Source organism: Loxodonta africana, chromosome 22 (assembly GCF_030014295.1).
Source record: "Loxodonta africana isolate mLoxAfr1 chromosome 22, mLoxAfr1.hap2, whole genome shotgun sequence".
In the NCBI taxonomy this organism is placed as follows: Eukaryota; Metazoa; Chordata; class Mammalia; order Proboscidea; family Elephantidae; genus Loxodonta; species Loxodonta africana.
Window position 1 is genome coordinate 30,065,028 of NC_087363.1, and position 13,826 is coordinate 30,078,853.

Sequence of the window (13,826 nt, forward strand, 5' to 3'; positions counted from 1 at the left end):
AGGTCATGCCTGCAGGGTCTCTGTGGGCACTGCCTTTGGGACCTTGGCCTTGCAGTTCAGGACCTCTCCTGTGTCTGCCCCAGGACCTAGAACCAGTCGCAGTGCCCACCTCCTAACTCTGGTGTTCCCCAAGCCCACCCCAGCCTTCAGGGAGGAAGATGGCATCGGGGATGCTCCAGGCACAGATGCCCATGCAGCTTGTGTACTCAGCTGTCGGTATTGCTCTGGCCTGTCTTTGCAGTCAATAGTCAGGGTGGGCGGGTGGGCGGGCAGGCAGAGTGTAAAGAAGAGGCGGGGCCAAGGGACAGGAGTTGTATTGACTTTATTCCCCTTCGCTCTCCTTGATCACCCACCTGCGGTCCCCGACTGTGGTCATGGGACTGGAGGCCTGCCTCATCTCTCCAGCCACTTGCCCCAGCTGGCCAAGGTCAAGGAGCACAGGGGAAGCTGGGGAGGGGGCAGGCCCGGGCTCCAGACCTGAGGTCTGGCCACACAGGATGAGCCACCCAGCCAGCAGAGGTACAACCCAGCAGGCCTCTTGTGGGAGGTGATGATCCTGACCCTCCCCCATACCCAACAGACCTGGGAACTCTTATGATGCCCCCAGTCCCCTCACTCCAACATCGAGGTGCTTGTTAATTTGTTTTCAAAATAAGAAAGGAAATGTAAAGATGGTAAAACAATCCCTATTCATACCGGCCCTGCTGAGGTTCAATTATTGCTTTAGACCCTTGTGGTTTGGCCAGAAAGGAGCTCCCATCTACACTGGGCCAAGGTGAGGAGAGCGTTTAGCACCAGGGACATAGGACTCCTGTCCCCGCTGGGATCGGGCTTCCCAGAAGAGACTGGCAGTACCACCTACAGCTACAATGACTCTTCTTCCCCGGTGCCCAGCCTGCTGTCTGGGGCCCTCTCCTGCACCCCAGAGGGGAAGGGTGCAAGAACAGGAAACCCTGTTCTCGAATAGCACTTCACCACCAGCTCCACCCCCACCATCTTCAATCTCTGCTCGCCAAGGTGTGGCGGCGAGACACATGAGTGGCCGGCCTGGCCAGGACCCCCCAGGTCTGCTCAGGCTGGAACCTGGTGCCAGTGATAGGGCCTGGGAACCCAGGGGGATCCAGGCCTACAGCCCACTGGGGAACGTGGGCTGTTTTGGAAAAGCATGATCCAGCTCTGAAGAGCCACCAGGCGCTGGGACCAGAGGTCAGAAAAGCAGAAGGGGCAGGGGGAAGTGGGGAGAGGGAACCCTGGGATGTCACAGAAGCCCAGAGATCAAGGGTGCAGAGGAGGAACAGAGCAACAGTAAAGTGAGAACCTGGGAGACCTGCCCTGGCCTCGCAAGAGACTGGAACCTCAGCCTTGGAGTGTGTGTGTGCAGTTGGGAAGCCTTCCTTTCTCGGAAGGGCCCAGCCTAGCCTTCTCTTTTCGGAGGATGGCAGGGGCCCTGAGGGTGAGGTCTGTGGGCTCTGGCTTCTATCACTCCAGCTACAGCCCCAAATTCAGCCCAACAAGTGCAGGGCCCCAGCACAGGGAAACGCATGGCATAGCCCCTTCCAAGCCCAGAAAACCAGGTGGTGAGGGTTGGGTTATAAACCCTAAAATCACACAGGCGCCTTGGCCTGCTCACATCTGTACAGAATAAAGTGCTTCGTTTATTGATGATTAAGATGTCTCCTGCCCCCGCCCTGGCGTCGCAGGCCTCACGAGGAAGTCAGAGGAGTTCCGATCCCCTCAGCTCTCGGGCTGACGAGACCCAGCCCCACTCCACCATCCTCCAGCAGCCCCCTTGGGCTCATGCCCCATCCTACGCCAGCCACGCTGGGCAGGTGGTGGTGATGGTGGGGTAGTAGTGGGGGGTTAAGGTGCAAAAAGTATAACAAACAAAACCGTATAAACACAATAGGAGAGAGCTTAACTAGGAAACATGTAGCTTATGGAACCTTCCTCCCCATTTTAAAGGCAGGAATAAAGACGTTAAATGACAACAAAAAAGGTGTCCTATTAGTGCCCAGCCTCATGGGGGCAAGCACTGGGAACAGGCTGGGGCACCCTGGCAGCCCCCAGCCCCACCCCAGGGGCCCGAAGGTGCAGGCTCCCATCACTGCAGAAGCCCAGGAGGGACAAGGACGCTGGAGACCAACCAGGAGTGGCTTGTGTGCTGGGCCTAGGGTGAGGATGAGGCCCGGACTGGCCTCCGGGAGCAGAGACGGACACAGACACACACATCTCCTGGTGTGGGAGATATAGCCAGGGCAGCTGGTGAGGGACAGGGTGCCCATAAACAGCAGCCCTGCTCCTGCCCCACTGATAGCACCTTGAAACCCTAAACACCCAAGCCTGCTCCTAGGGTTGAGCCCACTTCAAAGGCCCCTGGGAGTCAGTGCTGTGGGAGCCAGCCTGATTGCCCAACCCAGGGCCTGGTCCACAGCACCCAGTGGCTTCTGGGGATGTCCTCCCCAGGACTCAGGGCCCTCAGGGAAGCCTGGCACAGGTTGGGGATCCCTGTGCCTGCCAGCAGGGGTGTGACTGGGGAGAGCAAGTCCCTGGGGTCCAGCCCCTGCCTGCCCCACTCCACACGTACAGAGCTGGGTCTGCGGTCTTTGTGCCTCATAACCCCCAACTCCAACACCCACACAGGTATCAGTTTCAAGCCCCTGCCTCGGTGTGGCAGACTGGGTCCACACCTCCTCCAAGGGGGGCCAGCTCCCCCAACTTCTCCCCAAGCCCTCAGCATGTGAGGCCAAGTTAGGGGGTGCAGGACAGGTGTGGAGGAGACACTGAAGCTGACCCAGGCTCAGCCTGGCCAACCTTTGCCAGCTCAGGCCTCCACAGAGTGACTGCCACGCCTGCTGCCCAGGGCCCACCCATCCTACTGCACCTGTGGCCACCAGCATCCCCTCACCTGGAGGGGAGCTGCTAACAGTTTCCTTTTTGTCCTTCACCGCTTCAAAAAAAGAAAAGCAAGGCTTCAAAGAGTCGCTGAAAGGGGAGCGCTCCGGAGGGAGGCACCCTCCACCAGCTCGGGGTCCCCAGCCTGCACACCTCCAGGGACAGGTGCTTCAAGTGAAGCATGACGGGCCACCTCTGGAGGTGGGGCAAGGGAGCCCTCCCCCAGGAAGGAGGGGCACTGGGGTCCCTCCAGGAGTCTGTCCTGGGCTCAGGTCCCAGCTCTGCCCACGGGCCGGGCTCAGTCGGCTGGCTGGCCGCGCTTTGGCTGCGCAGTCTGGCAGTTAGTTGTTGGCGTTCATCCTCCCAGCGGCGGTGTTGGCGGTGGTGGGGAAGAGCGGGGGTGGGGGCGGCAGGTGAGGCGGGGGCGGCAGGGTCTGGGGGAGGCCCGGGAGCAGGGGCAGTGCGTGGGCGGGAGGCTGGGTGGGGGACAGGCCTGGGGCCGAGGGGGCGCCGTCACCGGCCAGAGGGTGGCTGACGCGGAAGCACTTCTCCTTGTGGGCCTTGAGCATGTTGGAGAAGCGGAAGCGCTGGCCGCAGACGTCGCAGGGGTACGGCTTCTCGCCGGTGTGCGTGCGCCGGTGCCGCTTCATGTTGGGCCGGCTGGTGAAGCTCTTGCCACAGATCTCGCAGATGTACGGCTTCTCCCCTGGGGGAACGGGCAACAGGGCCTCACTGCGGGGGGTCGCCACGGTGGGGCTCAGCCTCAGCACTCTCAGGCCCTCCCCACCCTCTAAGGGGCAGCCTCCCCCAACCCTGGGCAGCAAAGTGGATGGCACTGAGCCTCATACAGAAGGGTAAACTGAGGCCCAGAGCTGCGAAGGGGTCTGGCTAAGGCCATTGTGGGTACCCTGAGGCGGGATGGTCTGTAAGCCTGGGGTGGAGCCCTGCCCCAGGGCAGCCGCACCTGTGTGGGTCTTCATGTGCTCGTCGAAGTACTGCTTCATGTTGAAGTCCTTGCCACACCACTGGCACATGAACTGCTTGTGGCCAATGTGAATGCTCATGTGTGAACGCAGCTGGTACTTGTACTGGAAGCGCTCGCTGCAGTTCTGGGGGTGGAGCAGGTGGTGAAGGGAGCAGCCCTCGGACCACAGGGCAGGCCAGGTGCTCCTGGGGTTGGGCAGCGCAGGGGCAGGGGGAGAGGGGCCACAGCACACCTGGGTCCAGGTGGGGAGGGGCTGAGGACTCAGGAAGAGACCGCACAGCTGAGGGCGTCTTCATGCATAAGGCCTCTGGCCCCTTCACCTTCCCGTCATCAGAAGGCCTCCCCATCCCCTCCACAGCCCGAAGTCTCGGCCTTGCTCTTCCTCTCTCCAGAGATCCTGCCCCCACTACTCCACCCAGACACACCTCCCACCCTGAATGTGTAGGGAGTGGGTGAGGGCAGGGTAGGCCACCCGGAAGGGCAGAGGAGGAGGATGGCAGAGGCCAGACGTCCAGAGGGGAAGCCCCCTTTCTGCACCTGTACTCTGTCTTCCCTAGGTCTCAAGTTTTTTAGCAGCTGCTGCCCTTGACCCCTGCCCCTCCCAGTGGCCCTGGGCAGGTGTAAAGAAGGGAACTCACCTCACATCTGAACGGCTTCTCCCCCGAGTGCTGCAGCGAGTGCACCTTGAGAGACATGCTGCGTTTGAAGGACTTCCCACAGGTCTCGCAGGTGAAGGGCATGTCCTTGGTGTGGGCTACGGGGCGGGCACCGGGCTGTCATGTCTTGGGGGGACCCCATAGCTCCTCCCAGGGGACCTCTGCCTAAGCACCCCCACACCTCCTGGGGTAGCCCCGTGTGACTGACCTCCCCAGGGACCTGCCTCGTAGCCTCTGTCCCAGGACAGGTGGAGAATGAGGCCATCATTCCAGAGCATGGGCTGACCTGCCACCTGTGAGGCTGAGGTCTGGCCCAAGGACCCCAGGTGAGGCTCCCTCAGCTGAGGGTCTGCCAACAAGCCCCCTTCCCTCTGGGACCTAGGATTCCCTGTCTGCTCTAAGGTCTGACTCATGCAAGTGCTGAGGGGCACCCTTGCTCTTAGCCTCTAGCCAAGGGAAACAGTCGGGGCCTCCTCACCCCCAAAGCTTCAGGGGATGATTGAAGGATCTCAGGTGGGACTGGTGGCCCAGCCACGGGTGTGTTAGTGCAGTACACACTGGCTCCCCAAGCGGCCTCTGGGCCTTGGGCTCCTCTTGTATAAAAAGGGGCTAATAATGGCATTGAAACCTCAAGGGTAGTCAGGCTTTATAGGGATGGCACTCATAAAGGCCCAGCCTCAGGCCCTAAACTCCAGAGGGAGTAAGCCAGAAGCCAGGGATAGATGAGAACCGAAACTCTTCAAGGACGATCTGGGAGGAGGCAATTGGAGACAGGCACCCCTTTCACCCTCACACCAAGCTCAGAGCTGGGGAACCCGTGCCCAGAGGGACCACTAGCCCTGAGTTACCCAGCAAATCCCTGACAGGGACAGATTACCCAATAAGCAAGGTAAGCACATGCTTAGTGTACTTACCGTGCCTAACACGTCATTTATTAGCATATATAGAGTTTTAAAGCTGAAGTTATAAATATTGTTGTTTACAAAACTTAGGACATAACTCTGTACATAATGCTATACAGTTAAAAAGTAACTTTATGGAATTCATTGCAATGGTCGACTTATTTGAGTTCCAAAAACTATTGGAAATATTAATGTTTACTTAACATGAAAAGTTGTAATATCTGTATCAAGTGAGTTTTGTTTCTTATTGTCTGTTGCGCGGGGGTTAAGAGCTCAGGCTGCTAACCAAAAGGGCAGCAGTTCGAATCCACCAGCTGCTCCTTGGAAACCCTATGGGGCAGTTCTACCCTGTCCTATAGGGTCCTATGAGTCGGAATAGACTCAACAACAACAGGTTGTATGGGACACAGTGCTTATCCTTACTCTGTAAATGCTAATAAATGATGTATTAGGCACAGTAAGCACACAAAGCATGTGGTTACCTTGCTTATTGGGTAATCTGTCCCTGCTGGCTAAACCTAGAACCTGGGTCTCAGCTGCCAGTCAGCTCCCAGGGTGGCCCCCCAGGACGCTCTAGTGGAGAAAGGAGGCAGGGCCTGGCCAGGGGCCCGATGTCACCTCAGCCACCATATGGCACTTTGAATGAGTAATTTCGGAAAAGGCATTCCTCCTCCTGGGTGGATACAACCCCATGGCAGAACACACAGCTGGTTAGCAGTGTGGCAGCTGGATACTGGTCCAGGCCATTGTACCTAATGTGCAACCTGCCCAACCGTCCATGGCAGCACTGCCCAGACCACACCTGCCACTGCAGCCAGCCTCCCCAGGCCTCCCAGCTGAGAGGGGCCTTCTCACCCCCTCACACTGCCTATGTCCTCATCAGGACAGAAAGTCCCTCCCAGCACACCTGGCAGGGGGTTCAGCTCAGGCCTCAGGCTCCCTCACCACCGGCCCACACTCACCGACCATGTGTTTGCGCACGTGGGCCATGGTGTAGAACTTCTTCTCGCAGATCTCACAGGAGAACTTCTTCTCTGCGTAGCCGTGCACGATCTTGTTGTGCTCATGGAGGGACCAGAGCTTCTTGAAAGCTTTGCCACAGGTCACACACTGTGGGGGGAGAGGACTTCAGGCTCTGTGTCCTGGACAAGGCTCTGCGCCTCAGTTTCCTCACCTGAAATGTGCTGGAGAGCTGTTGCTGTCCAATGACCAGCCAGATCTAATGTTTTGGGAGCTGAGAACGGTAACTTGTAGAACACTGACCACCCACCCAGAGGCCTGGGGTCCTCCTTCAGCCTTTGGAAGCCCAACTAGGGCCAGGGTCACTTCTTCCAAGAAGCATCTCCCACCTCCCGTCCTCATTTCAACAAGTCCATCTAAAGGCCTCTACAGAGACAGACAACTGGCACACAGTTCACAGAGAAGCCCTCTCAGGTGTGAGGTACCATAAAGCTGAGACATTCTCTCCATTGCCTCTCCCTGCTGGGGCCTATGCCCTGACACTATGGAGACCCCCAAGGGGACAGGTCCCAAAGGGACTGGCTGGGTGGGCCTGCAGGAGGACCAAGTTCCATCAGGCAATGGAGGGTCATGGGAACCTCAGGGACTACACTCCCCTTCCTCTCCCCTCCCCAGATCATGGTCCAGTGTTCCTGGTTGTCCCCTATCCCTATAGGACACCCCCGAAGGCTAGAGACCAGGCCAGGGTTCAGGCAGAAACTGTGTCAGGGTGCACAGGTCAGAAGGGAAACAAGCTTCTCTCCCCTTCAGGAGGCAGGATCAGGTGTGTGGCAGGTGGAGCGACAAAGGGCAGCCCAGCAGGCAGGCAAGTGGGAACAGGTGCACAAGGGTAGAACAGGTTACCAGGTAACCCTGAGGCAATGCTTTCTCCACAGGGCATGCAATTACCAATTAGCTCAGGGAATTAGCACCCACCTACCTGACCCCCCATGTCTCCTGCACCAGAAAAAGTAAAACCTTTCCTGGGGAGCCTGGCTGGCCCTGTGCCGCCCCCACCCACCCCCACCCTGAGAGGCCAGACTGGCACAGACTCAGGCTGGCCAAGGCCTGGCAGCCAGCCTAGCTCCCTAGCTCAGCCCCAGCACCCCCTGCTCCTCCCAAATTTCTCATCCCATGCCTTTTTCCCAGGTCCAGGCCTGCCTGCACCTCCAGAGAACTAACTGAAGGGCTTCCTCCTGCCCAGCTGCCCCCTGCTCTACAGTGCCTTCGAGGGAAGTGGAAAATGGCGGCCCCTCTTGGCAAACCCCTCCTCCCTTCACAAGTGCTTTTGTGCAGTGCACAACCTATGAAACTATACATGGTGGCCTTGCTGGCCTTCTTGCAGCCCTGGGGATCTGCTAAAACACCGTCTGACTCATCCTTCCCCGGCGTTTGCTATCCTCCTGGCCTCCTCCCCTGCTCACATAAGTCTCTGCTCTCTTCTTCCCGAGTCTGTGCTCCAATCTGACCTTCTTGCCAAGGGTCCTGTTCCAGTCCTCTCCATGTGCCAAAGCCCAGGTCTATCTACCTCTCCCAGGAAGCCCTCCCAGATGCTCCAGCTCCCCCTGAGCTTCCACCACCCTGAAAGCCTAGGCTGGTTTGACTGTCAGGGGCTAAGTCTGGTCTCCACAGGCAGTGTGGGGCCCGCAAGGCCTGCCGACTGTGGCGGGGCAGTGGGTGGCTGGAGCCCATTTCCGGCCTAGCCCAGCCTGGATGTCTGTGTGACCTTGGCTGGCCACCTGCCCTGTCTTCCCTGTGACTCCGAGAGGCCCACCTGGATGTTGCGCTCACAGTCCGTCTGCCGGTGCAGCAGCAGCTCGCTCTCCAGCAGGAAGCGCTTGCCGCACTGGTCGCAGATCTGCATGCGGCTGTGGGTCACGTTCATGTGCTTCTCCAGGTACCAGCGGTTGTTGAAAACGCGCGGGCACTTCTGGCAAGGGTGGTGCTGCTTCTCCTCCAGCTTCACCTTGGCCCCCAGCCCATCAGCGGCAGGTGGCCCCCGGGCCGGTGCTGGGGCCGCTCCTGGGGGTGGCCTTGGCCGCTTCCCACCCTCCTCAGGCTCAGGGGTGCCCCGGCGCCGGGCATTCTCCCGGGACCGTGTGGCCATGCGACTATGGGAAGAGGGGTCCACCCGGCTGTCCTGGCGCCCCCCGAGCCCCGCCGGCACCTGCCGGCTTCCAGCCTCCCCCTCCTCAGAGCTCTCTTGATCCTGCTCACTGTGCCCTTCTTCCTCCTCCTCCTCCTCTTCCTCCTCGCTATGCTCTTCCTCCTCCTCCTGGTCTTCCTCCTCTCCTTGACTGCCACCCTCCTCTTCCTCCTCCTCCTCCTCCTCCTCCTCCCCTCCACTCCCGCCACCCTCCTCTTCCTCCTCCTCCTCCTCCTCCTCCTCCTCTTCCTCCTCTTCCTCCGAGTGTCTCTGCAGCCCATCCTCCCGGCCGAGCACCATGGTGGCCGGGCTGGTTCCCACGCCTGGCTTCCCCTCAGGCCCCGTGGACACGTGCAGCGTCTGGTTGTTGAGGTTCACCTCCACGATGATCTGGGACTGCTCCCGGCGGCTGTAGGTCCCAGAGCCCCCAAGCTCTTCCTCCAGCTCCTCCCCACCCTCCAGCTTGCACAAGGGGGCCGGGGGCTCGACACTACCCTCCTTCTCCTCCTTGAAGAAGGGCTGTGCTGGCCCAATGGCAGAGGGCACTGTATCACCCGTGGCCCCTGCCCCGTCCTCCACACGCACCGAGTAAGGGTCAGGACCCTCGCGGGCATAGATCTTGGGCAGGCCCGGGGCGTCAGCCTCCTGCTTGATGTCACAGTAGTAAGGTGGTGCAGCCGGGGTACAACCAGTAGCCGCTTGGGCCAGGGCCACAGTGCCGGGGGCTGGAGGGCCAAGGGAGCGGGCATCCAGCAGCTCCTGGCAGGACGCGGCAATGTCGGCCATCTGCAGCAGCGAGGCAGCACTGAGCACCTCGTGGACGTTGGCTGCGTTGACCAGCAGCTTGGACGTGTAGATGAAGTTGAGGATCTGCTGCAGGCCACCTGGCGCCAGCGCCTCCAGGGAGAGCTCCACGCGCTGAAGCTGCTTGTTCTGGGTGAAGAGCGAGTGGAAGAACTGGCTGTAGGCGGCCAGCACACCCTTGTGTGCCGGGAAGACGCTACGTTGAGGCACCAGCACCAGGTCCACGTCGCACAGGTCAGGCTGGAAGAGGCGCTGCTCGTTCAAGCGGCCCATCAAGCAGGCAAAGTGCAGTGCCACGTCCTCCACCAGCGAGAACTCGGCCGCTGGTGAGTCGGTCGTCTTCTCAACCAGCAACTGTGGGGGTGGAGGGCACGGGAGAGAGTCAAGCCAGCTGGGCCCCTGCTGACCCCCTGCTGCCCACCCGTCCCCCAGCGTTGCCCACCATCAGGGGGCAGCCTGTCACTCCTGCTCCATGGGACAGAAGAAGAGCTGAAGTTCCAGCAAGGAAGTGGGGGAGCGGGAGCCAAGCCCTGTCAGCCTCCCCGCGGAGCTCAGACGCTGACCGGCACCTTTTGAGGCTGAAGATCAGCTCCTGGGCTAGTCAGCTAACTTTTCTGGGCCTCCAGCTCTTCCCCTGTGAAACGGGAAAAGTTATCCTGGGAAGGGAAAGGGACAAGAAAAGGAAGGCGGGGTTTGGGAAAGGAAGAGAAGAGATGAGAAGGCACCAGGGTAACCAACCATCCCGGTTTGCCCAGAACTGGGGGATTTCCCGGGATGTAGAACTTTCGGTGCTAAAACCAGGACAGTCCTGGACAAACCCGGACTAGCTGGTCACCCTAGAAGGGACCTGGGCATTCCTTCCGCATTTCTTGCATTCCCACAGTCTGCAGGCCCCACAGATTCTCTTCCACACACTCACATATACAGATGAAAAACAAGAACCTCAACAACAGAAGTCAGGCACACATACTCACAGCCTGGCCTCTGGCCTACTGCACGCCTCACCTCACCAACAGGCCTCAAGGCCTACACCCTGAGAGCTACAGAAGGAGAAAATTTTGTGAAGGAATCCAGACCCAGGGCCTGTGACGTGTCCCCACCCTGGTCCTGCTGCCCTGCCCAAGGAGGCCCTCATCATTTGTCCAGAGTTTGGAACGGTCACTTCCCCTCTCCTGCCCATGGCCACATGCCTGGCCCCGAGCAGCTCCCCCTCCCAGAGGGCGTTCTGAAGGGAACACAGCTGTGTTATCTGCTCACCAGGCTCAAAGGCAGGAGATCCCTGGGCCCCACCCTAGACCCTTTTTCCACTAGGGTTCTGGGATAGCTCCATCTTGGGGGCCACACCACTTGGGGCCTCTGGAGCTTTAGGGAGGCTCCTCAAAGTCCGATGGGTGAGAACATCTGGCCCTTGGGCCACATCTGGCCTCTGTGAATTGCTCAGAATAGGGCCAGCTCAATCACTCCAGCTCCGCCACAGCACCTCCCCAAAAGTGGGCCATGCAGACAGGCAGCCGGCCCAGTTCCCTGCAAGGGCCTAACAGCATATGTTTAATTACAATCTGCCAACTACCTGCTCAAGCCCACTGCTTCCAGGTTCTGGTCCTCCTCAGGTGTTGCCCACCCAGATCTCAGCATCCTACACCTGAGGGTGCCTTGCCTCACTGCCATAAAGCCATTGGCCCCCACCCTGCCCCAGCACCTCCCTGGAAGCCCTGGGATGAAACCCCAGCTCTGGCCATCCACAGCTTACCCCCACATGCCATGCCAATCCTTCCATCACCCAGGCAGCAAGTGGGTGGGCTCAGACTGGGTGGTGGTGGTGAGTGGTGGTGGTGTCTAAGCTCACCACCTCGGTCAACTCACCAAGAATCCACCCTGGACCTCTGGATGAGCCTGACAAGCTAGCGGAGCAACCTGCTCCTAGACCTGCCCTGGGCCCCACCCTCCACACCTACAGTCAGGCCAGTGCCCACCCTGCGCTCCCAGATCCCAGTCTGGCCAGGCCTCTGGAGATGGACAGTATCTTCCTTGAGTTCTGCCACCACACCCCTCCTCCCAGCCCTCAGCCAAGAAAACACACATCTGCCCCTGTCTTCCAGGGTTGCTGGCCCTCCAGGCCTGGCCCATCTAATGGCGACGTGGCACCAGGCCCCTCCTATCTTCCTTCTCTGACTCATTCTGATTCATCTTCTGGGACTAACCTCTACTGAAAAGATAGAGAAACTGAGGCTAGAAGTGGGAGGGTCCCCCAGAGAACAGCAGCAGACTCACTCCTCTGGACCAGACACCACTCTATATGTGGCTAGATTTCTTAGCCTTTAATGACTAGTACAGCAGAAGGTGTCTGGGAACCCTCCCACCTGAGAGGGACCAGCTGTGCTTCCCCAGGCCCCTCCACTATCCCTGGTGATGCCCCAGCCTCTTTCCCAGTCACTGCCACCTACGGGTTGCTGAAGGGTCAGGGTTCAACTTGGGTTGTAAAAGGGACTCCTTGGGGCCTCCAGAGGCAAGAAAATGGCAGGGGAAGTGATCTGGATAAAGGCTTGCCAAAGCCAGGCCTGTCAGGGGAGCCCATTGCAGGCACCAGGGCCCTAGTCCACCTTCCTCCCCTTCATGGAACGCCCTCCAGTGCCCAATCTTTCCATCTGCAAATCCGGCTCCAGGGCCTACATGACGCCTGCCCCAGGGTCTCTGACCTCAGAGAGGCAGAAGGGGTTAACCTAAGGGACAGTTGCCCCAAAGACTCTATTCCTAAGACAGAACCCCAGGGCACACCAATACCATCCTTGGCCCTTCAGGGGTGAGGGAACCACGCGGTCAGGCACCCCGACTGAACTCCTGTGACAGGGTACACACATGCTATCCATGTCCATAACTGGCAGCCGTGCCCCAGGACACAGCTGCCTCTTTGCCTGGCCCCTCCTGGGCCATGCCCATCATCTATGCCAGCCTCCCCAGCCAGATGTGCCAGCTCCCTGCAGCTGTGGATGCCCCTCCCCATCTGGCTCTGCTGGCTACAGCTACACTCCCTCTCCCTCCCCCAGGGTTCTGGCCACCCCAGTCTAAGATGCAGGACCAAGGGGGTGGTCAGACACCCCTATTGCTAGGTGCTTTGTGCCTGCAAGCCCTCTCCCCCAAGCCAGGCTGGGGATGGCCAGTACTGGGGACAACTAGGACAGCTGCAGTCTTCTACACTTGAGGGGTATCCTGACCCAATACTACAAAGCCAATGGCTCACCACCGTGCCTCAGCATCTCCCTGGAGGCCCCAGAATGAAACCCCGGGACCATCCATCCACACTCCGCCTCCCATCCCACTACACCTATCCTTCCTTTGCCCCCGGCAGCAGTGGGTGGGCCCAGGTTGGGCTAGGGGCTCAAGCCCATGACCTCCAAGCTCCTCCTCTTGGGGAGGAGTTGTCTATGCCTGCCTCCCGTGCACTCATACGCCCCCCCCACCTCGTCCTGGGAAACAGGCCCAGAGAGGGCGGGAGAGCGGCCCAAGGTCACACAGGAGTTTGGACCGGAGATGCGGGCTGCCCCCCACCCTTGCCCGCGGTGCCCCAAAGCCCCAGGACGGCTCCAGCGCCCACGTGGCCCAAGGCCCGGGCGGGAATCCGACCCCCCCCCCCATCGCCCCCAATACCCAACCCGAGGGCGGCGCCATCCTGGGAGCAGAGAAGCGCCCCCCTCTGCCCGTGCCTAGTGAGACCTCAGCCTTCCGCGCTGGCACCCCCACCCCAGGAATTTAACCCCCTTTTCGTCGAGAGCCGCGCGATAGCGCCGCCTTCCTGGCCCGCGGGGACCCAAGAGATGGGGGCGGGGGAACCAGGGGAGGGGGAGGATCCCTCCACCCCGAGACCGCGGGCCGTGCGCTCCGGAGGGCAGAGCGGGCAGGTGGGCGGATAAGAGGGGGGACAGGCAGGGCCCTGCGTACCATGGTGCCGTGGCGCTCGGGGCTCACAGTATTTCTCGGGATCGCGCTGCCCCCGGCGGCCAGGCCGGGGCCGCTCCATGAAGCGCCGCGCTGGGGGCCGCCCCCGCGCAGGGCCCCGCGACCATGGCCCCCGGGGGCGCGGCCGGGCGGGCGGAGGCACAGGGCCGCGGCGAGTCCAGCCGCCGAGCAGCTGCGGCCCTAGAGCCTCGGGCGCGGCGGGCGGGGGGCGCGGGGCGCCGATTGGAGCCCGCGCGTCAGCTGGGGCCGCCGTCTGGACGCTTAAAGGGCCAGGCCGCCCTGCGTGCCGGCGCGGGGCGCGGACACGCGTGGCGTTCGCCACCCCAGTGCAACTCGCCTTGCTTCGGTTCCTGAGGCCCCCAGCCAATACCCCACTGCTCACGTCCGGGAGGATAGACCCCAGCCTCACCCTTCCGCGCTGAGCCCCTTTTCCCGCCGGGAAGTTCGTCCGGGAGTCTAACCTTGATGTCCTCCAGCTGCGCCACGGA

General features: G+C 60.6%; 1 protein-coding gene across 6 annotated transcripts in view; it reads right to left on the reverse strand.

Annotated features, from left to right (window-relative positions):
• Positions 1-1,635: 1,635 nt before the first annotated feature.
• The window catches only part of ZBTB47 (zinc finger and BTB domain containing 47), a 12,459-nt gene continuing 268 nt past the window's right edge, over positions 1,636-13,826 (reverse strand). Inside the window, exons 1-7 of one of the 6 annotated variants that reach the window (XM_064274727.1) lie at positions 13,748-13,826; positions 9,827-10,018; positions 8,209-9,738; positions 6,398-6,545; positions 4,516-4,631; positions 3,857-4,001; positions 1,636-3,598 (exon numbers count right to left, since the gene is read on the reverse strand). The exon at positions 13,748-13,826 is cut by the window's right edge and continues 268 nt beyond it. In XM_064274727.1, the coding sequence (XP_064130797.1) occupies positions 3,234-3,598; positions 3,857-4,001; positions 4,516-4,631; positions 6,398-6,545; positions 8,209-9,738; positions 9,827-9,829 (2,307 nt within the window). In that variant the 5' untranslated portion in view covers positions 9,830-10,018; positions 13,748-13,826 and the 3' untranslated portion in view covers positions 1,636-3,233. Of the gene's footprint in view, positions 3,625-3,856; positions 4,002-4,515; positions 4,632-6,397; positions 6,546-8,208; positions 9,739-9,826; positions 12,907-13,320; positions 13,424-13,747 lie in introns of those variants that run through there. The other 5 variants (XM_064274728.1, XM_064274730.1, XM_064274729.1 and 2 more) reach the window with 5 other exon arrangements.